Below are 27,965 nucleotides of genomic sequence, written 5' to 3' on the forward strand. Positions count from 1 at the left end.
AGTTCACCACGGTCTCCATCCTGTCCTATAGAGATATTCTCCTGCAGAGGTCCAGGAGACCATTGTGTCCTGAGCACTGATAAGCAATGTCAGACACAGGTCAGCCGTAAAACAGTGTGGGAAGTTGCATCACCACACTTCCTAACTGGACTCTGCCAGCCTTCCATGGACAACTTCTGCATTTCATTAGAGGTTGCAGCAAGACCCCCCCCCCCCCCACACACACACACACACATAGTTGCTCTACTGAATCCTACGGCAGGTTAAAAAAGACTTTACAGATGTCAACTCCTCTGCAATGTTTATGTAGCCTATGTGCCTACGTAAACACTACAATTTGCAGATTTCTTAGGCTGTTTTTTAAATTGCCTTACCATGTGTGTGTGTCTGTGAATGTGTGTGTTTGTGTGTCTGTGTGTGTGTGCATGTGTGTCTGTGTGTGTTTTGTGGGTGTAATGTTATGTGTTCTGTGAACAGTACATACCATTCCATCAACAGCGATGCTAGTGACCACGCACCACTGGAAAGTGCCATTGATAAGCATGGCCATGACCACAATGATGCCAACCTCACCCACATCTGGGTCCTCTGCAAACACACACACACACACACACACACACACACACACACACACACACACACACACACAGAAATATTTACACATACATACAGGATAATACCATGACATCTGGTTGTCCAATACAGTAAACCATTTCAACAATAACTTCCAAGCAATAACTATCAGTACACACACACACACACACACTTCATCATGGATCATTGGAACAGAAGCCAGACACACACACACACAGAGGAACACCACTTAACCCTTAAAGGAGTACCATCACACCGGTGTGACGGGAATGTTGAGAAATTAACGTTCTAAAGAATATCTGGGTTCATTGAGTTCAACATAGAATTTTAGAACCTTCAATTGTTGCGGAACTTAGAATGTTCAAAAACCTACACCTTTAAGGGTTAACAAGAACCTTACTGGTGGTTCCGACTGCAATCCAGGCGGCCAAGGTGAAGAAAAGTGTGAAGATGACGTCGGCGCGGAACAAGAACCACCGCAGGGTGGACAGGTAGAGGAACCACGTGGCCGTGTGGGTGTTGAGGGCCTTCTGGAACTGACCCTCAAAGTAGGCCTGGCGCCCAAAGGCCCGGATCGTCCACAGACCCTTCATAGATATGATGAGGTGAGAGAAGATAGGGCTCCGAGCTGTGAGGAGATATACGTGAGGAGATACAGAGAGAATGAGAGAGGGAGAGAGAGAGAGAGTGAGAGAGAGAAAAGGAGAGAGAGAGAGAGAGTGAAGGAGAGAAAAGGAGAGAAAGACACCCGTTTATTAAATCAGTCATCAAACCATCTCCCCATTAAACACATGATACATGGCTACATGGCACAAATTCATCACCAGAATAAAAGACACAACATATCAAACCAGAGAGAGAGAAGAAAATCAGAAAGACAAAGAGAAAAGAAAGAGACCGAGAGAGAGAGAGAGAGTGTGAGAGAGAGAGAAAACATCTGATAAACATAATTCATTCTTGTTAAGGTCAATTTCAAGACATGCATAATTACTTGATCCCTTGTTAACATATCCATTTGTTTTGGAAGAGTTTAGTAAGAAAGACAAACAATAATTCAACTATTTGGAGAATGCCAACGATATCACGCAAGCAGCATTTGTTCTTTGTTTCAACAAAACCCAATAAAAACAAGCCAGACAATCAACTGAATAAAACAAAATTATTGAAAGGAGCAGTATCTAAAACCGCCATGTACGGTATAATAATTTAAAAACACAAATGAATGCAGTAGCTAACTGGAACGATTTGTCCAAACAAAGAGATGAGGCTAGATGGCTCCCTGTGTCCACTTCACTTGGCCTCTCTCCGTCAAATTCCCTGTGTTTATTATTTTTTTTCCTCGTTATTTTTCGGCAGCCGCGGGTCCATGCGGCTAGGGGCGAGGAGAAGGACCAAAAAGAGAGGAAGGAAGGGATAAAGCTGATGTCCTTTCACTCTCCGGTAGCTCATAAAGAGACTCCGCAGCGCGCTGGTTTTGGGGCCATGCTTATGGATTGGCCCCGGGATCACCATGCTGCCATTCCTCGCATTCCATCGGGCAGCGTCGGGCAGGGCACCGTCTGTCGCGTCTCACACCCCCCCGACAGCTCGCCATCGTTCCTCGAAAACAGGAGGGCGGTGGGGGGTGCTTTGCTGTAGCATCAAACACACCCCAAACACACACACACACACACCATTCTAACCTCCGCCCTGTGCCCTTCAACCCATCACCTCACGCCAGAGCAGAGGGCCACTGAGAGAATGATGCCCGGATGGAGGACAAGGAAATCCCCAGCCAGTCGTCCACTCTCTCTCTCTCTCTCTCTCTCTCACTCTCTCCCTCTCTCCCTTTCTCTCTCTCTACCCCTTTCTCCATCTCTCTCTCTCCCTCTCCCTCCCTCTCTTTTTTTCTCTCTCTCTCCCTCTCTCTCTCTCTCTCTCTCTCTCTCTCTGTTTCCAGTCCTGCCCAGCTCCCTGTCTGTTTGCTCAGAGGCGGAAAGCGCTTGTGGCTTTTGCACCGGAGCAGAGACCGCCGCACGCAGACGGACTCTCACACTGACAGAGCTGCAGGGGGAGGGAGGAGGGGAGCGGAGTGGAGGGGGTGTGGGACGACGCTTCCTCCTGCCCCAGGGGCCCTGACTGATCCGATGGACAGACACTAGGCAGACAGACAGGCAGACAGATAGACAGACAGGTAGACAGACAGACAGACAGGCCAGCTCTAAGAGTTTATGCCAGAGAATCGAGAAAGTAACAGGGAGGAATGAAAGAGACTGAGAAAGATGGAGAGAGAGAGAGAGAGGGATAGAGAATGGGAGAGAAAGAGAGAGAGAGAGAGATGGAGAGACAGAGAGAAAAAAGAGAAAGAGAGAGGCCCCTCCGCCCAGGCCACTTCCTCAGTGATCAACAACCCCCCATTTCTCCGTTTGACTCATCCATCCTCTCCTCCACCCAGTTGCTGCCGCACTGGACAACATTTGACCATCAACATCCCTCTCTCTCTCTCTCTCCGTCTCTCTCTCATCTCTCTCCATCTCTCTCTCCCTTTCCATGTCTCTCTCGCTCCCTCTCTCTTTCTCCCTCCGTCTCTCTCTCCCTCCTGAGCCTGGCGCCGTGCCACACAGAGCGGCGAGTGAGGGAGTAAAGGGAGCCGTAGCGGAAGAGGAAAAGTGGATGCAGGGGACAGAAAGAGACAGAGTGAAAGAGATAGATCTACGTTAAAGAGGCCCGGCCGTCTTCAGTTGCCTTCTAACTGACCCCCGTCCAATGTCACACTACAAGCACGCAGAGGGCTTCACACGCAGACGCGCGTGTGCATGTCTGTGCGTGCATACACACACACACACACACACACACACACACACACACACACACACGCACATATTAACAATTGTTGTTTAACTTGTTGTTGTAGAACCCTTATGGGAACCCTCATAAATACAATGATAATAGGAAATGACCAGATACTAGCCTGCTAGTGGATTCATTTAACTTCAGCAGCTTTCTGATGTAGCCTCAAAGAATAACAGGGAGGCTAAACTGGGCATGTAACTGAAGCATGAAAACGGAAGTGGAGCATGAAAATAGTTTTAGAAGACTGGCTTCATTTTTTAATGCGCCGCTATCACGTCTGGTGTAGCCAGTTCCACTGATTGTAGTGGAAGCTAATTGTTGCAGCAGACGCTGCACAAACATAACACTTCTGTTGTGTGCCCGGCGTAGCCTCCCAGTAACATTATAGGGGCATTCTTTGTCCCTGTTGCCCTAGCTTGTTGCCCCAGCGCCTCACCCTCAGTCTCCAGCTGTTTCAGCTGCTGGCCTGTCCGCAGGAAGTACTTCCTCATGAGCATGAAGACGATAGCCAATGGTGTCGCCGCGAGGTAAATGTAGGGCCGCAGGATGGTCACCACCAACAAGCAACCGATCACGATCAGGAGAAGCTAGACAGAAGCCAAGAACATCAAACCATTAATGCATTCCTATCTCAGTCTAGCCTTTCATGATCTTCAAAATATATTACAGAAACAAAATCAAAGGAGAAATACTAGCACAGGAAACACTGCACAGGCTTGGACTGCAGAGCCAGTCCATCTGTCTATATGACGCTTCATGTACAGTAACACTTCATGATCTCTCAGAGAGTCATACCATATTTCTTGCCCAGCATTACAAGATAAAAAAGAGAAGTAAACATCAACTTGACTGTACCTGGATGAGGTCAAACATCAGGAGGGGAAGCATGTCATCAATGGTGGCCATGTCCTTGGTGAAGCGGTTCATGATGCGACCTGTGAGACGCAGCGAGAGGGAAAGCAAACAGACTGAGCCTACATGTGCTGTGTGTGTAGCCCACTCTGGAGATGATGGAGGGGATGAGACTCCTGCTAGGAGCAACCAAGAGCAGAACACGACTGGCTTTTGACTTCAATAACTGTTTGTCTAGGAGTAATTTAATGAGACTGAGGTAAGCTTGTTCCTCTTATTTGATCCTTTGATCTTAGTAGCTGGGGAAGTGAACTGGCCTCAGGTGAAATGACCAGGACAGGTAGTTCAAAGAGCATGAGACTGTATCTAACCCCACAGCCTCAGACTTGAGACAACCTGCAGCACTGGCAGAAGACTAGCTTTGACTTCATTAGCTGTGTTCTATTCTATTTTTAATTCTATTATTAATTATTTTGAGAATGACTGCTAACAAGCTTGCTTTGCTTTTTTGGTCTAATCCCTTGAAAAGATAGTTAGGGATGTAAGTTGGCCTCAGGTTAAATGATCACTGCTGGTAGTCCAAAGAGCTTACCTGTCTTCATGGTGTTAATCACAAGTTAAATTATACTGTAAGAGCTCATAGTGTTGAGTATGCTAAGAGCTCACCTGTCTACATGGTGTTGAGTATGCTAAGAGCTCACCTGTCTACATGGTGTTGAGTATGCTAAGAGCTCACCTGTCTACATGGTGTTGAGTATGCTAAGAGCTCACCTGTCTTCATGGTGTTGAGTATGCTAAGAGCTCACCTGTCTTCATGGTGTTGAGTATGCTAAGAGCTCACCTGTCTTCATGGTGTTGAGCACAGCCATGGGCGCTCGCAGCACAGCGGCGAGCATCTTCTCGTGGAGCTTCATGGAGATGGTGATCATGGTGTGGACGAGCGGCAGGCCGCGGAAGAAGCCCATGGCCAGCACGCTCTCGGACGTGGCCACGTAGATGTACATGATGTAGTAGATGCTGGTGGGGGTGACGATGACAGGGTAGAACTGCTGCGGCTGCGTCATGTTGGGGTAGTGCGTGGCGTTGTAGCTGAACCAGTGGTGCTCCTCCCTCCACACCTTACTGACAAACAGGCCCGAGGGAGAGAGCAGTCAGTTTGGGGTTTGTAGTCTCAAAGAGCCAGCTATTCATAGGTGCCATCTATAGACCCTTTCAAGAGAGTTCCATTATCAGCATCATAGCTGGCCCCACAAGACTTCCTTTTTAACATTCCATATGTTATCTTAATGCAGAGGAAGTAGATTGGGGCCCAAATAGAACGTTCAAGCATTGTTTTTGTTTTTATTGTTGAAAGGGTCTATACACATCACAATATATACCACATCAATATATAACACGTATCATAACATACCGGTATGTTAAAAGACTACAATGCAGTAATTTAGCATAAATTACAGGGCAGTTCTAAGAAAGGTAGCTGACCCTTTTACTGTCAACAACCAAGCTGCATCCAGACTGTTCATGGCACAAAGTGCTGAAGCCAGAGTATTTCTGGTTGTTTTGACCAATTGAAACTGCTGCTGCTACTGCTGAAGTGGAAAAACTCAAAGGGTTCCTGAACTTTCCATTTCCTTCATCTTATCTTCGCCATCTCACATGAGGAAAAAAATACAATTTTCTGTCTGTCAAAGTCTCTGTTGTCAGCTGACAGTGGATGCAGGGGACAACATGCAGACAGCACCTGCATCCAACTGCATCCAACACACACAGCACCTGCATCCAACTTTCCATTTCCTTTGTCTTATCTTCGCCATCTCACATGAGGAAAAAAAATACAATTTTCTGTTACAAGTCTCTGTTTGTCAGCTGACAAAATGGAACAATCTAATTGTGGCCCTGGTGACATAACAGCCCCTCAAATTGATACTTCTATAGTTAGTTAATTGTCCAAAAGGTCGCAGGAATAGTACTTACTCTGTGATCAAGTAAATGCCAAGGACAGAGAGAGCAACCTGGACACACAGAAAAGAGTTTATGATAGCGTCACTCAAGCATGTGGACATAGAAGTTAGCCAGTGATTGGATCACAGAGTGGAGGAAATGTTTACATACCTCAGCTGCAAAAACTATTAAAATAAAGATAAGCACATAGATGAGGTTCTTGTTGGTGGACACGTAGCGTACATATGTGTTCCACTTGGTTGTTTCAAAGACATCTTCAATTTGCTGATCTGCAAAGCAAGCCTGAAAAGACAAAGACATTTTGAAAATCATACCTTTGAATAATCTAAAAACCTCTTGAGTCACAAGATGTAACAAGAAAGATAGTTGAAGAGGATAATAATAAAAGACTTCTGGTTAATCAGTCTGGCCTTTATTTCACCTCTATGTGTTCGCCATCCATGTCCCCACTAAAGTCAAAGTCATTGACGTCATTGAAGTCATCGGAGAGACGGCGGGCGTAGATGTCCACCTCCGTGGCCAGGTCGCCCTGGGGCAGGATGGACATCTTCCGGCGGAAAGAGGAGCGGTAGGGGTCGCGGCGTCCGCCACCGCCTCCGACGTTGGTGATGAAGTCCAGCACCGACTGCCGCCTCTGGCCGGCCATGTGCACGCCGTGGTTGTGGTAGACGTCGCCGCCTGAGAACGACTCGTCCACCAGCTCGTCCTCAGGCATGAGCGACAGCTTCCTGTCGGGCGGCGGCCGCCGCACCAACACGTCCTCGTCGCCGGCCACCGAGCTGGACGAGGGGATGAAGGAGAGCTTCCGCGCGGCGGCCGCCAGGGGGTTGAGCAGAACCGACGATCGCCGCTCCTCCCGCTGCTCCGCGTACACTGGCGGGGGTGGCCGGAAGGAGGGGCGCTCCGAGCGGTAGCTGGCCGACTCGTCGACGGAGACGCGCCGCAGCGTGTCGGACAGGATGGAGGTCCGGCGCTCGGCCTTGATGTTGTCGTAGCCCTCCATGCCCAGCAGTAGAGAGCTGAAGTCTGGCCGCTGGGACTGCAGCTCGGAGAAGGTGCCGTAGAAGAAGCAGTCGCCGTTGTGCAGCAGCAGGATCTTGTCGGCGCGCTTCAGGTGCTCCAGCTTGCTGGTGACGATCACCCGAGTTTTGGAGGCCATGAGCTTACACACACATCTGGAGGGAGGAAGGAAACACCTTCCTCAATCATCAATCATCTAGAACCGTTCATAGCCTCCAAGAGAGTACTACTAGAAATTAACATTTGCAAAAAGAACCTGTAAAAAACACCCCGCCCATCATATTGTCTCCTATATTGACATATGAAACCTATAGTCCCCTGAAAGGTGTTCACAGACCTCTCAAAGATTTCTTTCTCTGTGGCAATATCCAGGTGGGTGAAAGGAGCATCGAGCAAATAGACATCAGCATCCTTATACACGGCTCTGTAAGGAAACAGCAAAAAACGTTCGCACACTGCAGGTACAGTCTACAATGCACAAAGTACATGCAATCTAAGGAAATAACAGCAGCCTGGAGATAGTAAACTGCACCATGATACACACACAGCTTTTCTAAGTGCAAAGATTGTGCCATATTCAGTGATTAATTTTCACGAGGGTAAATATACTGCGTGTTGTATTGTTTGCACAATACGACTGCACACCCAAAGTAAGCCTGGGAAAAAGAAAACACCAATTCATCACAGTCTAGAGCAAACACAGAGTGAAGGGTCGAGGCCTTCCGATGAAATGTGGATGCCACTGATATGACTTATGAGTGATTAAGGGTGTACTTTCAATGGCCCATAGAGTGGAGGAACAGCTGAGGAGGGGAACTATCTGCCAGCCATTAGTCATATGTAAAGTGTGGACAGCCATAATGAGAGTGGTTTATCCAGGCCCCTGTCCGTGATTGGCTCGCCTGTCCTCTACAGTCCATAAAACAGTGTGGGGGGGGTGGGGGGGACCTTTGACCCCAGCAGGTGCAGGAGTCTGTCTGAGGTGCAGATAGATACTCAGGTGTGTGTGTGTGTGTGTGTGTGTGTGTGTGTGTGTGTGTGCATGTGTGTGTGTTTTCGTACCTGGCAAGAGCCACTCTGGCTTTTTGGCCCCCACTGAGGTTTAGTCCTCCCTCTGCCAGGGGAGTCTTGTCATTCTCAGGCATTGCAGCCAGGTCCTGCAAAACAAACAGTCATCTCAGCCACAGACAAGCCAGCCACAACAACTGGAAGTCCTCCTGCTCGCTACAGCTGACACTTACAGTGGGAAACACACAGTGGAGAGGAAGGACCCAAATCATTACATCACACTGACTGCCAGGGAGTGCTTATTTGCCTGTTCATGCAATAAATGTTACACACAATAACTAATAGTGATAACATGGTAATAAAGATTTGAATATAACAGATCATAATCAGTTCCGTCAATAATAATCAGTTCCGAGAATGGGGTTGGGAAATTAGGTAATTCAGGTGATGCAGCATGGTTTCCTTCTCCCACACTTCTTCCTTTCTATCCCACACTAAAGGAGACTGAAAACAATGCCAATGGAACACAGGAGGAAGGGAGGATAGCACCACATCACAGTGGTGATGGAGTGAGTGTGACGGCTATGACCAGGGCAGGGCAACTCCAATGAATGGGAGTGACGTGACAGTGAGAGTGAGAGTGAGAGTGAGAGTGAGTGAGTTTAAAGCAGAGCACCCCAAACCTACCTGTGTGCAGCAGTGCGCTGTTGTCCGGTGACGGTGAGGCATTCAGAATGAACAGAGCGGATTGTTAACAAACAGGAGAGGGAGAAGAGGAGAGAGACACACACAAATGGGCACTGCGCGTCTCACAAAAGCACACAAATAAACCCACGGCTGCTGGCTTGCAGGGGGGGGGGGGGGGGTGAGGGGGAAAATGCCTCTGTTTACGGCTCTAGGGAGCCGCCAGTCAAGGCTGCTGCGCTAGCGACCGCCGCTAAACAAAAGGACAAGACTACAGGCACAAAGGTCTTTACAGAGAACAGAGCAGGCCACAGCGGGTGCTTCCTACACTCATTGTTGTGTGTTGATTTGTTAAAGACCTACAAATAAGTTCATGAGACTAGCTGTCTCTGAGAATGAAGGGCTGGGGGAGGGTCCAGGACCACGAGACCCTCAGGGCTTTTAGACGCACGGAAAGCGTTGTTGAAAGTGGTTGTTTAGATGTTTTGATGTTTTGATGTGTCTCGTTCTGTTTAAGTGGCTGCTCAAGGAGCCTTTGGAAAGCCCCCATCAGGAATCAATGTTTTGTTGCTGAGTAGGTGTCAATACGGCGCACTGCTGTGAAAACAACTCCAGTGTTTATGGACAAACGGTGAAGCTAAGGGAGAGTTGATATGAAAAAAGAGACTGCCCACTGCCAACATGTGAGGTTGCAACCACAAAGAGACTGCCCACTGCCAACATGTGAGGTTGCAACCACAAAGCCTGTCACATTCCGTCCTGGATGACATCGTCCATGGGTTGGGGAGCGGAGCGGCGTGTGTGTTTGTGTGTGTGTGTGTGTGTGTGTGTGTGTGTGTGTGTGTGTGTGTGTGTGTGTGTGTGTGTGTGTCAGCCTCCTGCCACTGGGGTGGCCCTAAGTGTGTGTGTGTGTGTCTTTGGGGCAGGCGCCCTGAACCGGACATTTCTCTGTCCGAGCTAAGATTACTCGGCAGACTTGCGCAGGGCTGCCCCCGCCCCAGGCTCATCTCTCAGCGCGTCCGCTCCGCGTGGGGGTATCCGATGAGCCGATTATGCGCCAGGAGAGCTCAGGTAGGGGTGGATAGAGGCATTCAGGGGTTATCGGACACAATTCCACACCAGACAAAGACCCTCAGTTTAAGTGCCAGGACAAGCTCTGGGAGATTAGTACTATGGAACCGAGGAGGTACAGAAAGAAAAAGAGAAAGGAGAGAGAGAGAGAGAGAGAGAGAGAGAGAGAGAAGAAAAAAAGAGGAGGTCAGAAACAGGAGAGAGACAGAGGGACAGAGAGAGAGAGAAAGAGAGAGAGAACAGACAGAGAAGAGACATAGAGAGGAGGTCAGAAACCGGAGTGAGAGAGAGAGAGAAAAGACAGATAGAGGTGGTCAGAAACAAGAGAGAGAGAGAGAGAAAGAGAGAGGAGGTCCAGGGTAGGGCAGTGAGATAGCCCATGGGGACGGCTATCTACCTGCTCTAGCTGGCAGGCCTTGATGACGCTCTTGTAGCGGTACTCGTCATAGCTCAGGCCAAACAGGATGTTGTCTCGGATGGTGCCTGGCATGATCCAGGCGGTCTGGGGTGAAAAGGAGATCCGGCCACTGTGCCGAATGGTTCCCTCTGATGGAACCAACTCCCCCAATACTGTCATCAGCAGAGAGCTCTGCAACACAGCCAGCATTCATGAAGCACACAGAAGTATGCAGTTTAACCAGTTTTCCCTCATAGAAACCACAACTCTAATTCTATTCATTCATATGTACAGTAAGTGGCATTAATGAGACTATCTATCAGATAGACAGATAGACAGATAGATATATAGATAGATAGATAGATAGATAGATAGATAGATAGATAGATAGATAGATAGATACTTTATTAATCCCATAGAAAATGTAGAAAACTAAAGGTCATTTGTGACAGTGATTTTTCATACCTTCCCAGAGCCTGTGGACCCAGCGAGCGCCAGCATCTCCCCCTTCTCCAGGTTCAGATTGATCTTCCTCAGCACGGGTGTGACGTACAGGTTTGTGAAGAAGAGTCCAGCATCCCCATTCATGTGGCCATTTTCCTTGTCTTTGTTCTCGCGCCGAATCTTGTCGAACAGTTCCCCAATACCCTGATAAATGAAGGGTACATCAACGGAAGGCCTCTTTCATCGTGGAGAGATTGAGTAAGATCCCAAAGATGCTAAGTGATGTCTTATTAGAGGATATTCTCAGTCTCTCTGATTCAGTGCATCACAGACAATCAAACAACCACAAGTGCCTACTTTACACAGCTATTCATACAACATTCAATCTTCCAGTTATGAACCTCTTGGCAATACTAGAGCTCCACTGTAGATCTACAGATCTTAGAGGGCCAGTGATGAGCCTGGTGCACATGCTGGGAGGTAGCAGGCCCTGGTGAAGGGGTGTTAAAGCCTAACTGACCGTTAGCAAAAGCTCCGCCGCCTTAGTCACTGTAGCTGTATGTCCGGTAAACTCAGACCGGAGTTGACTAGAAGCAAATAAAATAAAAGCAAAGTCCTTTTAGGCAAGTCCCTCCACTCTGCGGCCATATTGCAATGCATTTTGGGCAATTATCGGGCATCTATTTCGGGCAGAACTGCGCCTGCTCACAACAAATGATTGGCACAATGTAGCCTACTGTATTCACACGTCAACTTTAGGGCGCTAAAGGGGCAGGATATTTGTAGAAAACTGGCATATGGGCGTTACGAACAAAGCCCATGCCTTTCTATGAAGGATTTTTTGAGTGCTGTGTCTCCTAATTAGAAAGTCTTTGATTTAATCTAATTTAACATAATTACAGAGAGCAAGTATAAGTATAATGTTACGTAGTGGACAGTCAGGGAAACTACACACTGATATGAGAAGGCCGTGGAAGCGTCAGCTGAACAAATTTTGAAAATGGAAAACAGATGACTGATTGAAGTGATGCGCGTTTCCCATGATGTGAGTTTCTGTGTCTGCAATGCAGCGTGCCCATGACCTCTCAGACCTTTTAGGATTTTCGTTTGGACATTTTCCTTTTGTGGACTACCGTCGTCTTAAGACAAAACTTTGACTTGAAGGACCTGGAGCTTGGGCTGGCCACTCTGAGAGTAAGGATTGGGTGTGCGTTCTTCGGCGGATGGTAAACTACGCTCCTGGCCTTTTCATTAGTCGCACCCACAGTTCATCCACACTGACCTAGTTCTCAACTTCACGTTTACACATACACTGCAGGGCAAGTTTAAAGGAACCGTATGTAAGAAATGTATTTCTATTAATCATAAAATGGCCCTGATATGTCACTATGCATTAAGAAATCATGTTCATTTCAAATACTTATATCACTGACAACAGTAGTCCGGCCAGGATATTGTCATTTAAAAAGTGAAGTTGCAGCCCTCAACTGATGTTGATGTTGTCATGTTGTGTTTTGGCCTGATGCGCCACCCTCCACCTATCTACTAATCACAAAGTCAGTAGTGTTCCGCATCCAGGGTGCCAGTTCTGCTAGTCAGGGGGGAGGGGGAGGGGATACACCGCTCTACAGTAATTTGAAAGTGATTGCAGTACCAGTTTTGGCCACAATCTTACATACGGTTCCTTTATCGTTACAATCCAGGTCCTAGCTAGCAGGTAGTTACTTTAGAATCCCTAGTTAACGTAGCAGGTAAGTGAGCTTGCTTTGTAACCCTTTTGTTTGTTTTGGTTTGTCAGAGATAGCGTCTTGGCAGTTTTCGTGTCTTTGTCGGGGTGGACTTGGCGTATTTGTAACAATAAGTATATATACTCTTTTGATCCCGTGGGGGACATTTGGTCTCTGCATTTATCCCAATCCGTGAATTAGTGAAACACACTCAGCACACAGTGAACACACGGTGAGGTGAAGCACACACTAATCCCAACGCAGTGAGCTGCCTGCTACAGCGGTGCTCGGGGAGCAGTGAGGGGTTAGGTGCCTTGCTCAAGGGCACTTCAGCCGTTCCTACTGGTCGGGGTTCGAACTGGCAACCCTCTGGTTACAGGTCCGAAGCCCTAACCAGTAGGCCATGGCTGCCCCCAAAAATAATAATCAAGATTGAAAGCCATTATTCTGTGTATCAATTAATCCCATGTCGTCTGGCCGTCCTTTTCGATGCAACTTTTTTATGATAGCCTAGCTATCTTTTAATTTGACAAGATGTTCACTTTTTAAAAAATAATTATAAAAAAAAAAGATTTTTTAGACTTTTTAGACTTTTTTAAGATATAGTTAAGAACAAAATTATCCATACCCCTGGCAAATATTGATTTTCTCTGGACCAATATGTTTGTTCTTACTTAAAATTACACTTCCACATGCCAAAAGGTTGCAAGACAATGTGGTAAAAACATGGAATAAAAAAAAGTATGAAAAATTGCGTGTTCAGAATTATTCATAGAGAAGAAATAATAAAGGTCCGCACACTGATTGAAGCTCCCAAACGTGGATTTATTTGCACAAAAATAAATGTGCAAATAAATCCACATTTGGGAGCTTCAATCAGTGTGCGGACCTTTATTATTTCTTCTCAGTTACTTTTTTTGGTCCAGCACCTGCACTCCTGTGATGTGTGCGCACTCCTTCGTTTCCCAAAATTATTCATACCCTTTTTAAACAATCACTGGAAACATCTTTATTTACCACCACAGCTCTCAAAATGGTTCATAATACCCACCAAGCCTCTTCATGTCTCCACAATGATTGTAGACTGCACCTTTTTAGCAGCAATCTGGGTTTTGAGGCAGGAACGATTATTTGCCATCACTTTGGCCTTGTGCTCACTTTTTTTGACGGATTGAGGTCTGCTCTAAAATGTTGATATTGTTCTCTGTTAACCATTTCTTGCCTACTGGTTAGGGCTCCGGCCTTTGGGCCTGCCGGTTCGACTTCACTAATTCACGGATTGGGATAAATGCAGAGACCAAATGTCCCTCACGGGATCAAAAGATATACTTACTTACTAACTTACATACTATTGGGGCAGGTCTCTCAGCACACTGCCTGATCTTTTCCTCCTAATCTTAATGTAGCCTCTTATTTTAGTGTTACTGTTTACTTTGAGAAAGTCACCAGGTCCCCCTGGTTGAAAAACATCCCAAAATAATAATTTTCTCACCCCCACAATTGAAATGGACATGGTGTCATTTGGGTTTATTGCTTCCCTTTTTTATGCCAATCTCAGGCCATGTCCCTGGGTAAAAAAAATCCAGTGAAAGCTAAATTCTTCGTCCAGGTGTGCCCTTATAAAGGTTAAGCTGAGTTGTGCATGTTTGGAGAAGAGTGGAGAAAAATAGAATGAGAATTCTTTCATCAATTCTGTGGTGGTGTCTTTTACTTACTGGGCATATTTATTGAAGTAATCTAAAAGTAATCCTAAAGTAATCAGATTACGTTACATGCTTTTGGTAATCCAACTGATTATGTTACTGATTACAAAAATTACCATGTAATCTGTCGTCAGTAATGGATAACATTTCAAAGTAATCTGACCCAACCCTGTTTATCACGTAGTTAACAGTGAGTACAAATGAGCTGGAGAGAGAAGGCTAGGAGCTGGGTTGGTCTTAAGTTGTGTGCACCTCCTGTGAAAAAGGAACCCTCTCCTTTTCACCTGTCTACCGTTTTGTATTAAGCTGTTGATTTTAACTGTGTGGGGTTAATGGTACAGACCACCCCCACCCCCCCATAATGGGTTAACCCAAAGACTTGATTGGGCTAATTGATTGGCCTATTTAAAGGCAGGCTCATTTCAGGAGGAGAGAGAGACTGGAAACACTGGAGAAACAGGGAAGACACATGGAAGAGCTGGAGGTCCAGAAATTATGGAAGAAGTAGGGTTTTTTTGTTTAATGTGAAGGCAAGGGTTGAGTTAGGTCCAAAGTTACAAGGTCACCTTGTTTGGACAGGGAGCCTAGAAAGAGTAGGTTCCTCTTGCCTAGTTTAATGGCAAGTTTACATGTTTGTTTGGAGTGAAAAACCCTGCATTTCATGTTTGGACTCCAATTGTGCTTCCTGGATCTGCCTGTTTGTTTATGTTCAAAATAAATCATATTTTTGTATGTAAGTGTTGTCTCCTGCCGCCTCCTTCCCTCAACATCACCTAATCCAGTGGCGCACCTCCCTCAACGTGAGGTGGCCGCACCGGTCCCTCACACCTCCCCACCGACAACAGTTGCTCTTTGTGTTCATCATCTTTGTGTGAGTGAAGTTTTTCTCACTCTCCCTCTGCTATGTGTCCGTGTTATATGTGTGTGAGTGTGTGTGTGTAAAGTGATGTAAGGGCAGTCAGACCATTGAGAAAAGAGAAGGAGGGTGTCTTTGGTTAACCATTGACTCCTTCAAGGCTTTACGTGTTTGTATTCCTTTCAGATACACATTGCAATTCACATTCAAATGAACTGAAACAGTCAACAACTAAGAACTAATCACCTAACCCCCCCCCCCCCCCCCCCCCCCCCCCCAGATATGTGTGACAGAGCATAAGCACACCACATAGTTAGTCCCAGTAAACCCAAAACTGGTATGAATTAGGTTGTTTGGCAGGGTAAGTAAAATATGGAATTAGGTTGTATGGCAGGGTAAGTAAAATATGGAATTAGGTTGTATGGCAGAGTAAGTAAAATATGGAATTAGGTTGTATGGCAGGGTATGTAAAATATGGAATTAGGTTGTATGGCAGGGTAAGTCAAATATGTTTTATAGTTTTTCCTTCAGAATTTAGACTTATTAGACTATTTGTTTATGCATTTTATTCATGTTCATGTATTTTCAATGGGCATGTGTATGAAGTGTCTGGGTGATTGGTTTGTCAACACATACCTCATCCCATGAAGCGGTAACATTGTTGAGCTTCAGCCCAGTGGCTGTCGGGTTATACTCCAGTACCTTGTACTCCTCCTTGCTTAGAAAATCCTGGGGTGTGCGTTTTGGCATGTGAACAAAGTGGAAACAACAAAGCGTTTATTTCAGCAAAAGTAGCAACTTCTAGAGTTCTTGCTTTCCTATCAAGTCTCCACCACTGTGTGTGTGTGTGTGTGTGTGTGTGTGTGTGTGTGTGTGTGTGTGGGCGGGCAGGGGATTCGCCACAACACCAATCCCTCCTTTCCTCAAAAGTACAGTACAAACAGTCGTGTAAGAATGCCGGGAATCGTCTGTTCTGAGCACGTGAAGGATACACTGGCGCACAAACAAGCGAGCACACAGCACGTTCCCCAGGCCGCAAGTGCGATCGGTGATAAGACTCAGCCGAGGTGAGTCAGTCTCTCGGCCTCTCAGACGGCACGCTGGCAGGAGTTTCCCTCCTTCAGTCAGGCTATTCGTTTTCACTTGAGTGAAAGACCTTCAACTGTCTCACAAGTTATGTGAAAGTTACAGGGAGGCTACACCAGGCACGCAACTGTTGTTCCGTTCGTGGAGCATCTGCTGTAACAATTAGCTTCCACTATAACCAATGCAACTGACTACACCAGGCGTGATACCGGCACATACATTCATACAAAAAGTAGACCAGTCTTCTAAAACTATTTTTATGGTCCGCAAACAGAGCAGTACAGTTGTGGCGCTGGTGTAGTCCGGCTGTTGGTGTGGCTCAGAGTGGAGTAGGCTTTTACACCTGACAGCGTAGTGTGACTTCAGTGGCACCGAGAGAGGATGTGTGACAGCACAATAAAGATATAGGGAAGCCATTCAGACAGCGAAATACTCAGTACAATGAGTAGGGCGCTTATCAATGTAGTTTGGCAACAGTCTAATACACTTAGTCAAGTGGAATAGACGTGACATAAAACTGTGTTATAAAATGACTTGACCATGTCCAGGCACCCAAAGGTGTTCAAATATTATGACTAATTATGTTTCGAAACTTTATACTCACTCACACCCATACAATAAAAAACACAGTTGGGGGTTTAAGATCTATAAACATATTGGTATCACTTTCCCCTGATTTAAAGCAGTAAAAGCAGAGACGTACCTCAATCTTCTTGAGCAGGGCGACAGTGTCGTACCACATCTGGATGGAGGCGGGCAACTGGCGGGTGATGGTGATGCGCAGGGCGATGCAGTAGGACAGCGTGGTAAAGATGCGGCGCAGGATGATGCCCCGGCTCAGCGCGTGAGGCACAACGGCCGCCACGATGATCCAGATGGCCGAGAAAAAGTACGCCGAGCTGTAGAAGTAACGCAGGGAGCCGATCTTCTGCGTGAACTTCACCTCTTTCCTGCAAAGACGGAACGGCAGATGAGGTCACCCACGCGAGGATAAACGTGCGGGTGGAATGCGTGTTGTATTTCGGGCACTTTGAACTGTTTTGTATGTATGAATGGTGCTACATAAACGAGACAAGATTGGCTTGTCTTGTCAAACAAAATCTGTAAATAAAAATCATAACCAAAATGGGGGTGACAGAACAGAACTAGTACACAGAGTCAAATAATGAACAAGGCAGGAAGTGACTGTGATAAACTGTTAAATGCAGACAATGTACTATCAAAGAAATGGTCAAACACATGAAGGAGTCAATGTTGAATGCTCAAGATCTGTCTAACCAGCAGTGTGATGATCAGTGGTTCTTACTTTCTCATGTTATTGATAATAGTTTCCATGATCTCCTCCCATCCATAGGCCTTCACTGAGTGAATGTTCTCCATAATATCAGAAGTTAAGGCGAGCCTTTTACTCGTCAGTTTGGCTCTCTGTGCCCTAGTATCACAAAGACAAATCAAAACATCAGAGTGAAGCCAAGAAAACATGTTCTTTCACTATTACTCCTGCCAAATCCAAATGATGACCTGTCTGCAATTACGATTAATTATTATATATATTTTTTTCTTTAGGGAAATCAGGAGAAGGTAATGACTAAGTTTGATAATGGCCCCATTCAGTTGAGCTGGCTGACAGTGGAGATGGATTGCCATTCAGCGATCCTCTCAGCTAGCGCACAATATGTTGTTTACATTTCTCAGAGGTACACTGAGTGTGATTGCCCTCACAAGGCCGATATGGTGGGCAGATGAGGACTACCTGTCCAGACCTATCTACACAGCAAACCCAAAGGAATGCACCTCTCACAAGAATGCTACTGAAAACAAAGTTGGGATATTGTGTAATATCATGTTACATGATGATATAATAAATGTACCTGACAAAACCTCAGTCGAGTTTTGTACAACGCTCCCTGTAAGAACTCATTTGCTGAATATTATGAAAATATGGGCCCTGTCCCATGTGGTTTACCAAGTAACCTGTTTATGGTACTATCATTGCTGGTTGTGAATCATAAGAATTTCAATTGAACAGTGAGGTGAAATGCCAGTTCCTAAATTCCCTTTTGGTGTTTAGCTGCGTGAGTGGGCTACCTGCGAGAACATGGTGTGGGACTGTGACCTACTTGTGAGGGCCCATCTTGTGCGAGAGACCGGCCTGGATGATGCCTAGAAGAGAGATGGCAGCCAGGGCACAGAAGCCATTGACGTCTATGAGCTCCCACACCATGCCAACGCTGAGAATGCACTGCAGCGGCGATATCCACACAAAGTGGGCCATGCCCATACTCTGCCAAGGGAGACAGAAAACACCACCGTTAGCACCACCACAGCCACCACAAAATGAAGAACAAACAGATCACCAACCAATGTTAGCTGCCAAAAATTATATGCAGTATATACTATCAAACAATAACAAAAAACCTTTAAAGCTTATGTTTCTAGAAGTATTATTTACTAATAAAACGTTAAACATTGTAATCCATATATCCATATATATGACCTTATATATATAAACAAGCCATTGTTCTGGCAAATGATCCAATACACTGCATGGTGAGAATCAAGAGCATTGCACTATCCGTGTATGTGTATTCACTGTCTCTTACACGGCATACCAAGCAAACAGACACAAGCAAATAGGATTCTCCTTTCTCTGCCAGGCAGGCTAACAGGCTGCCATGGCTCTTCTAAAAAAGGCATTTATTATGATACACACTACTCCAACAGAGACGCAAACAAACCAGCAAATCACGCCCACCCCTACAGACACACACACACACATACATACACACACACACACACACACACACACACACACACACACACACACACACACACACACACACACACACACACACATTGTCTGATTCTTAAGTGGAATGGCAAATCCTGTCTCTCCACACAGATCCCAAAAAGGCAGGAGAGAGAGCCCTGTGGTCCTTTTTAGAGACCAGGGGGGCTCAGCCTCCACATTAAGTACAGGTGATAATTGCCTCAGAGCACTTGCAAAGTGTCTCAACATTCAACGCCCTGGCTCTACCCTCCTGAGGGAATCCAGAGTTCAGCCATGTTTTTTTCTCCACGGGAAGCACGCCGTGCATGATACGCAACCACCTCTGACGACAAGACTATTGGCGCACTACTCAATTGGCAAAGGCTGACAAATACATTAAGGTAAAGCTTTTTTCTAAAAAAAATAAAAAATATTTGAGGCTGGTTATGTAATATTACATAATTTGTCACATAAAGGGTTACAATAAAGGGCATGATTATCTCCGTACCCATGCAAAACTGAATCATACTATCAGGCATTTTGATCCGTAGTAGACATACACATGACAGTGTTATGCAGCTAGTTGTTAGAGTTGTTTCACAGACTTGCCTGATCAAACTTGCTGAGATGTGCTGACATCAGGCTCACCAGCTCCCCCGTGCTGATCTTGTCCAGGACTCGGCTGGAGAGCTTCAGGGTCTAGAGGTCAAGGTCAAGGTCAAGGGCAAACAAAAGGAAGTCAAAGCCACGCCAGACATTACAGGCAACACTGTCCAACAACCAGCAATGAACACACTGGCTGAATGCACTCAGCATACTGCAAAAGCATATGTGTACGCTTATGCTATTTACATTGACATGTATTCATTTAGCAGACGCTTTTATCCAATTATATCACAAGGGCCCTTTTCAGGCTACTGCATGCTAGCCCAGCTCCTTAGCCACTATGCTACCACCACCCTGGCAGACAGGAGCATGATGATGGAGTGGTTGGACTTGTACCTTCTTGTAGATGAGGGTGAACAGCGCTATACTGATCTGCATGTGTGTGTGTGTATGTGTGCGTGCATATATGTGTGTGTATGTGTGTGTGTGCATATGTGTGTGTGTGTGTGTGTGTGTGTGCATATGTGTGTGTGTGTGTGTGTGTGTGTTTATTATACCTTCTTGTAGATGAGGGTGAACAGCGCTATACCGATCTGCATGTGTGTGTGTGTGTGTGCGCGTGTGTGTGTGTGTGTGTGTGTGTGTGTGTGTGTGTGTGTGTGTGTGTGTGTGTGTGTGCATATGTGTGTGTGTGTGTGTGAGTGTTTATTATACCTTCTTGTAGATGAGGGTGAACAGCGCTATACTGATCTGCATGTGTGTGTGTGTGTGTGTGTGTGTGTTTATTATACCTTCTTGTAGATGAGGGTGAACAGCGCTATACTGATCTGCATGTGTGTGTGTGTGTTTATTATACCTTCTTGTAGATGAGGGTGAACAGTGCTATCCTGATTTGCATGCCCAGGTGGTGCAGGCCGAAGACGGCCGGCTGGAGGAGTAGGAAGCGAGCGGTGAAGAGGAGACTGAGGCCCAGGGCCAGGAAGTAGCCCTGCGCCCGCTCAGGGGCATGGAAAGGGTCGAACTGAGCGATGATGCGCCCCAAGAGCTGGGGTTGGACCGTTTTCGAGGCTTCCTGCAAATACATAAGCATATGGGAGGAACCGCCATGAAAAACAGTTGGCTGCATTACCCACAGGGGAACATACCGGGATGTGTCTTCCTAATAGAGTTATCATATATATATATATATATATATATATATATATATATATATATATATATATATATATATATATATATATCAGTGACAGCTGTTTAAAATCTTAAAACCAGTAGAGAGTTAGGAGTCCCTGCTTCCTGGGCGATCACACAACGAGGAGTTATGTAAGAGATGCTGTAAGACCTGAGCCTCAGCTGACGGAGTTACGAGAATGCCACCAACATGCCACATGCTTATTCATTGCTATGGATCAACTGGCCACATCAGACCAGCAATTCATTGTCAGTGTCCAATGGGGAGTTAGCACGTGTAAGGCTGTCTGTGAGCACTAACAACTGAATTGGATGATGGGCCCCGGTGTTTTACACCCATCTTATTTCTGTCGCTGAGAGAGAAGGAGAGACAACATGTGTGTTATAGGCCAGGGGTTCCCAAACTTTTCCACGACAAGGCCCCCCAAATACCACTAGGTTCTGGCCAAGTACCCCCAAATACCACTAGGTTCTGGCCAAGGCCCCCCAAATACCACTAGGTTCTGGCCAAGTACCCCCAAATACCACTAGGTTCTGGCCAAGGCCCCCCAAATACCACTAGGTTCTGGCCAAGGACCCCCATTGATGTTTTATTAATTAAACCCATCGACAATACTACGGCAAATGTAAAAATACATTAAGCTAATCTAATAATTATTTTAGCCACAACCACATTGCGGTGGAGCATACAGTGTGTAAAAAAATTATTTAGGGCTTTCTGCTATATGAGAGCCATCACTCTACTATTATTCCCAGTCATTATCATGGGAAATATGTTCAGATATGCCTCACATTATTATAATGGCATTGTATAACAACCCTCATAGTATATTTTAAATGTTTCAAATGTATTTATTTCTTGCTTTTATTTTTCCCTCCAACTTGCTGAGGCCCTCTGGCACCCCCTCGCGGCCCCCACTTTGAAAACCACTGTTATAGGCTACATGGTCCTCGCTTTAGATTGGGGGGCGGCAAAATATACTACAAATAGGTAAGAAAGGTCTTATAAGCATATTAGTTATCCACCTCTATGTCTTATACACCATTAACAAGCATTAAAGGAGAATTCCGGTGTGATATTGACCTAAAGTGTGTTGAAACATGATACCGAGTGTGAACGTATGTCTCATAGCTCACCTCGGCTTGTCCCCTGCACTCAGAAATCTGGCGCTAGTTAGCCAATGCTACCAACACAGTGTTTCGTTGTGGTGCCTCGGGCATCGGCCTAGACGTGCAAATAAATCACTGTTTTACACCATTTACGAGGCTCAAAGTAGCTCCATACTTCATTGGTAGACTTCCGAGGGCCTTGACATTTAAAACGAGACATGGAGAACTTTGAAAAAGCACTTAAGGAATTTTACCGTTCGACGCTATCTTGAATTTAGTCACGATAAGTCGAGCGACGAGTACGAACGAACAGGTATGATAAGGGATCAGATTCCAAAAATAATTCAGTGGAAATGCATGGATTCAGTTGCTTCCAGTAGCAGCAACTGGAATCCATTTATTTTTACGGAATTATTTTTGGAATCTGATCCCTTATCATACCTGTTTGTTCGTACTCGTCGCTCAACTTATCGTGACTAAATTCAAGATGGCGTCGAACGGTACAATTCCTTAAGGTACTGTCTGTATACATCGTCTTGTAAATAAACTACCAGTGCTTTTTCAAAGTTCTCTATGTCTCGTTTTAAATGTCAAGGCCTTCGGAAGTCTACCAATGAAGTATGGAGCTACTTTGAGCCACGTAAATGGTGTAAAACAGTGATTTATTTGCATGGCTAGGCCGATGCCCGAGGCACCACAACGAAACACTGTGTTGGTAGCATTGGCTAACTAGCACCAGATTTCTGAGTGCAGGGGACAAGCCGAGGTGAGCTATGAAACATACGTTCACACTCGGTATCATGTTTCAACACACTTTAGGTCAAAATCACACCGGAATTATCCTTTAACAAGCTGCTTGTTAACACTTACAACTGTTAACAAATATGCTTGTAAGTAACTTAAAAGGCTGCTTATTAACACTTACAAGTTGCATGTTAACAGTTAGTTAATGTTATTAAAGGATAACAACAGTTAACTAACTGTTAGTAAGGAACTGCTTATTATGCACTGTTAATACCTAATAAGCACATGATATTCTAAAGCGTTACCTGTGTGGGTGTGTGAGAGAGAAACACAAAGCGGGTAACATACCCCCAAATACAAGAGGATTCCACAGATCACGAAAGGCCAAAAGAAACTTCGAACTCGAGCCAATGCAAAAAGGAGCCTGGGATTCTTCTTTCCAGAGGCAACCTCTCTGTCCCATTCTCTACAAGGCGTGAGAAAATACAACACGATTAGAAAACAGGATTAGAGAATATCTCACATCACAAATGGTTGGGCCTCATTGTTTTGCAATGTGTGGTATAACCAGGGAGATCAGTCAACATATTAAACAGCTCAGTGACCTCTGTGAGGTGAAGAGGGAGTCTCTCCGCTAATTGAGAAAGAAGTTCAACTACCCGGCGGACCAGTGAGTTGGCAGATTAAAACAAACAGGCCACCATCTATCACCCTCCGGGAGACCAGTGGTTTAAAAGGTTGTGCTTTGTGCCTAATAAAAGGGCATCCCAACGTAAATACACACACACACACACACACACACACACACACTGGTGGCATTGAAGTGTAGGACATGGCATGAGTGTGGGAAGAAAGACAGGGATGGCATTTAGGGGGATGGTCTGAAACTCTTTACAAAGAAAAACCTTGCAAATTCACTGACTGAAAGGTGTGACATTTACTCTCCGTCTGAGTAACAGGAACTAGGGTCCAACTAGGGTCCATCATTGCTGAAGGGGTCATAGTGTAATTCTGCTCACCTCTAAATTTAGAATTTTGGGTAATTATTCTACATTTTCCAGGAATCTAACCAGTATATAGGGAAATTCGTTTTTAATCTTTGGAAAAAGTGACAGTGTGGTCTTTTTATATTATGCACCTATAACAGGATTAACTTTTGAGCTTCTTGTTGAACTGTTAAATTTGGTTTCAACGGGGAAATTGGTTAATCAGATTTTGTAAAACTTTGAAACTCTGGAGAGGATCATCTGTGACGCACAAAAGCACAAAAATCAGCAGGTCAAACAGATGCAGTTTGTAAGTGTGACCATCTACCTACATCACAGCTCCACTTCCTTTGGGTCATTGAATGGAAATACAAACCTCTCTAAGTGATCGACGAGAACGTCAGCTCTGTCAAAAGATGGAACTTGATACACATCTGAAGGACCTAACCTCTCCGTGAAACCCTTTCTCATAATCGGGTATGTCCACCTGAAAGAACAGTGCATGGAAATGTCACGAGAAGAGCAGAAATGGTCATTTTTGTCACAGACTAAAATCACTGTTCGGTCTTCGATAGTGGCAGAGTTGTAAGATAGGCTACGCAAGAGCCAACATAGCAGTGTTACATTACATCACAGTCAAGCCAGGCACAAACAAAATGTATTTTCACAGATGCATTGGAACATTGTAAATGACAATGCCACTGAAGTGAAGTGTTAGCAAATGTCCCATTATATTCGTAACTTGTCACACTTCCTGTACGGGCAGACACTGCTGTTGTTTATTATGGAATATCAGATGACTAATTCCTAATAATATGGACAGAGATAGCCTACGAACCGTGTCATACGGCATAGCCTATCTGCTACAGAACAACCACACAATCAAATGAATGGCAGATAGACATTTTACGCACGCAGCCTGAACATCGATTTTAGTAAAGAAAAACTTGTTCCCAAGTTCATAAAATCTCGACATCCGCACTAGCACGCATATGTTTTTCCTAGATGAAATTCCAACCGGCAAAAAAAAAAAATAACAAATGAACATTGCTCTTACCAGAAGAAATATTTGGACAACCAGTTGGCATCTTCCACAGGTGATTTCTGCATCCTGGAAATAATTCCTTTGGACCCCCTCCGCACATAAAACAAAATACAGCCGCTTACATTTGGCGTCCCTTTAATTCTTCCCCCTTTTGAAGAGGATCCCTTGTTTTGTTCTCCACCTTGTGCTAAGTGCGCAGTGATGTCACTTGTGGAATTGCCTCAGCCCTCAGTTGTAGCCACATGAAGGGGCTGAGATATTGCCCTATCCCACAAGCGGCACTGGCATACGATGTACGTGTCTTGTCTTTTGATTTTAGACTGAACGTCAAATTCAAGGCTGTTAACTCAACAAAAGAGTGTTTCATACAGATAGCCCTCTACAAATAATGTTATGTCCTAAAACATATTCAGAGCCTTTGCACAGGTGTTTGATGAAAGCCTATGTTAAGGGGGATTCCTCTGTCTTTGAGTAATAGCAAACCTACTTACTTTATGAAAATGCTAAGGCATTCAACCAATATAAAGCGATGTAGGAATGTTACAGACTATTGTATAATTTTACATTGCCACATTTCCCAGAATATTTGGAAGCGGTGTGCTGAGGCGCATAAGACATTTCACTTCTACATCACAGCAATTCAGGTCTGAATCAAGAAATGGAATCGGTATGGCTTTTTCTAAAAAGTTACTCACAGCCTGATTGAGATCAGGAGGTGAAGACATTATAGATAGATAAATAGATAGATACTTTATTGATCCCCAGGGGAAATTCAAGGTCTCAGTAGCATACAGACAACACACACACATTCACTAACAGCAGAAGAAGTAATTAAAAGTATATAATATAAAAAACACAACTAAGCAATAAGGACAGTAGAAGATAAAGAATATACTAAATATACTAAAATACAAATCATACTAACAGGAGAGTGAAGGATCACCGCACACTGGTAGGATTTCTTTGCTGATTTTATTTAGTAGTGAACAACGCGTTTCGCCTATGCTTCATCAGGTTCCCTCTTAATCTCCACATGCCACCGACAGGTAATATAGGTGATTCACCAGGTCACATGACCACACCAATTAGCTCAAGGTACCACCCAATTCACAATCTGGTCTCCCATACAATCCAGTCCAAAGTCCTCATAACCAAGCCCACATACATCACAGTACATCCATAGTCCATACATTACCCACAACAATGCCCAAAACTTGAATATATATACATTTGGAATTTACATTGCATTCAACAATATTCAATTTCAGTTTCATTGCTATCGAAGTTTGAAAGTGCAATGTGCAAATACCAATGTGCAAAATTGCAAAGTGCAAATATTACTTAAATTACATCCAAAGTCTATACATTACAAACAACAATGTCCATATGCAGTCCAATTCCAGTCCCATGCTCACATTTCATACCAATATTCACTTATAACATATCCAAGGTTCACATATCATCAGTAACTCCAATATTAATATTAATCCAATAACAGTACACATACATATCAGGTTCATATATCATAAATACTAGTGTGCAAATATGCATTGTGCAAATACCAAAAGATTTTCACAAAAATACACTTAAATCTTGTAATTCATTGAGACCATGGGGTTCTACTGTATTTAATTCATGTATCCAATATGCCTCTCTCTGTAACAGTTGTTTAATCAAGTTACCACCTCTTGGGCTGGGTTTCACCCGTTCTATCGTATCTCGTATGTATGTGGGCTTGGTTATGAGGACTTTGGACTGGATTGTATGGGAGACCAGATTGTGAATTGGGTGGTACCTTGAGCTAATTGGTGTGGTCATGTGACCTGGTGAATTACCTATATCACCTGTCGGTGGCATGTGCAGATTAAGAGTGAGACCCCGTTTACACGAGCATGTGTATTTTTATAAACGAAGACATTTCCCTACGTTTGGAACTTTCATTTAGACGCAAACGGAGAATTCGCCCCGTAAAACGGTTATCCAAAAAAACTCCGGCCAAAGTGTTTTTTTTTTTGGAAAACTTCGTTTATGCGTTTGGTTGTAAACTGTGGTAAACGGAGTTTTGGGCAGCCAACGTCACAGTATGCGACAGAACCAAATGTGCGACCAATGTTTACATTTACATGTTCTCACGTGCGACTTTTCAGGGTTCTGATTGGTTAATGTGAGCTTGAGCTTATCGTTAGACTGCCACTGTGGTTTGGCGTGCTCATGACAGCATGTATGTACACGGGTTCATGTAAACACATTTAAAAAAAACGGTCTCGTGTAAATGCAGTTTTATTTGCAAACGTAGATGGCCAGATATTCGTTTAAGAAAATACCCTGCTTCGTGTAAACGTAGTCTGAACCTGATGAAGCATAGGCGAAACGCGTTGTTCACTACTAAATAAAATCAGCAAAGAAATCCCACCAGTGTGCGGTGATCCTTCACTCTCCTGTCTATCAATTGATGACTGCACCTCACCAGCACCTGGAAGACTGTGCACATGAATTTCATCCTCTTCTATACTAACACTTAATATAAATCAATTATAAAAACAGTATCCACATAGTGGGTGATTAATCAATCAAGAGGCTCTTGCAAGTTTGTTCAGGGTCCGTTTGTCAGATATTGAAGTGATGCACTCCAGTTCAGCTCCCACTACAGAGCCAGCTTTCCTTACCAGCCTACCAGTAATAGAACACAGATAAAGAATGTGAACGGGCAACTCAGAATTTGGTTAATCAACAGAGAGGACAGAATAACTCTGATCCTACTGCAGCTTCATAGGCCTGTATTGTCTAATAGGGAATTTTCCATACAGCAGAGGAACATTAAGTGCATTTGATTATATTATGAATGTTTACACAAAGTGCATAAGACTCTCTTCTAAACAGTAGAATCACCAGGTCTCCTTAGACTGCTAAACACCCATCACTGCCAAAGGCCTCTAATGCAATTTGGGTTGATATTATGAGGTGCACGATCACATGAAGTCAATTGAGTGTCCTCGCTTAACAAGTCACCAAGAGTATTTCAGTTGCAAATGAAACACAAGTTGTCCAGCATTTGCATTACACATGAGTGAGGGGCCACTCGGTCACAATATGTCTACAACATATCGTGACAATGCTGACCATGTCAGACAATACTGACAACAGCTGCAGCTTATGGTGCAGGCGTGGCCTTCGAGAGTGCTTTACCTTTATAAATGCTGGGTTACATGTATTCTTTATTATTTCTGTCAGTCTGATACATGCCGAGTTGATGGACAGACGAGAGAGTTTCAAATTG

At 44.7% G+C, this 27,965-nt stretch overlaps 1 protein-coding gene across 1 annotated transcript in view; it reads right to left on the reverse strand.

Moving 5' to 3' along the window:
- cftr (CF transmembrane conductance regulator) overlaps window positions 1–24,931 on the reverse strand; it is a 31,922-nt gene extending 6,991 nt beyond the window's left edge. The window contains exons 1-21 of the mRNA XM_042109548.1: window positions 24,701–24,931; window positions 24,020–24,130; window positions 23,006–23,123; window positions 20,469–20,684; window positions 19,616–19,705; window positions 18,357–18,520; window positions 17,543–17,668; window positions 16,940–17,186; window positions 15,787–15,879; window positions 10,886–11,068; window positions 10,421–10,612; window positions 8,323–8,417; window positions 7,598–7,684; window positions 6,662–7,415; window positions 6,391–6,522; window positions 6,253–6,290; window positions 5,120–5,400; window positions 4,282–4,361; window positions 3,863–4,013; window positions 995–1,222; window positions 485–588 (exon numbers count right to left, since the gene is read on the reverse strand). Of these exons, the coding sequence (XP_041965482.1) occupies window positions 485–588; window positions 995–1,222; window positions 3,863–4,013; window positions 4,282–4,361; window positions 5,120–5,400; window positions 6,253–6,290; window positions 6,391–6,522; window positions 6,662–7,415; window positions 7,598–7,684; window positions 8,323–8,417; window positions 10,421–10,612; window positions 10,886–11,068; window positions 15,787–15,879; window positions 16,940–17,186; window positions 17,543–17,668; window positions 18,357–18,520; window positions 19,616–19,705; window positions 20,469–20,684; window positions 23,006–23,123; window positions 24,020–24,130; window positions 24,701–24,753 (3,543 nt within the window). The 5' untranslated portion in view covers window positions 24,754–24,931. The remainder of the gene's footprint in view (window positions 1–484; window positions 589–994; window positions 1,223–3,862; window positions 4,014–4,281; window positions 4,362–5,119; window positions 5,401–6,252; window positions 6,291–6,390; window positions 6,523–6,661; window positions 7,416–7,597; window positions 7,685–8,322; window positions 8,418–10,420; window positions 10,613–10,885; window positions 11,069–15,786; window positions 15,880–16,939; window positions 17,187–17,542; window positions 17,669–18,356; window positions 18,521–19,615; window positions 19,706–20,468; window positions 20,685–23,005; window positions 23,124–24,019; window positions 24,131–24,700) is intronic.
- Between the last annotated feature and the right edge of the window lie 3,034 nt (window positions 24,932–27,965).

The sequence above is a fragment of the Alosa sapidissima genome, chromosome 11 (genome assembly GCF_018492685.1).
Source record: "Alosa sapidissima isolate fAloSap1 chromosome 11, fAloSap1.pri, whole genome shotgun sequence".
Lineage (NCBI taxonomy): Eukaryota > Metazoa > Chordata > Actinopteri > Clupeiformes > Clupeidae > Alosa > Alosa sapidissima.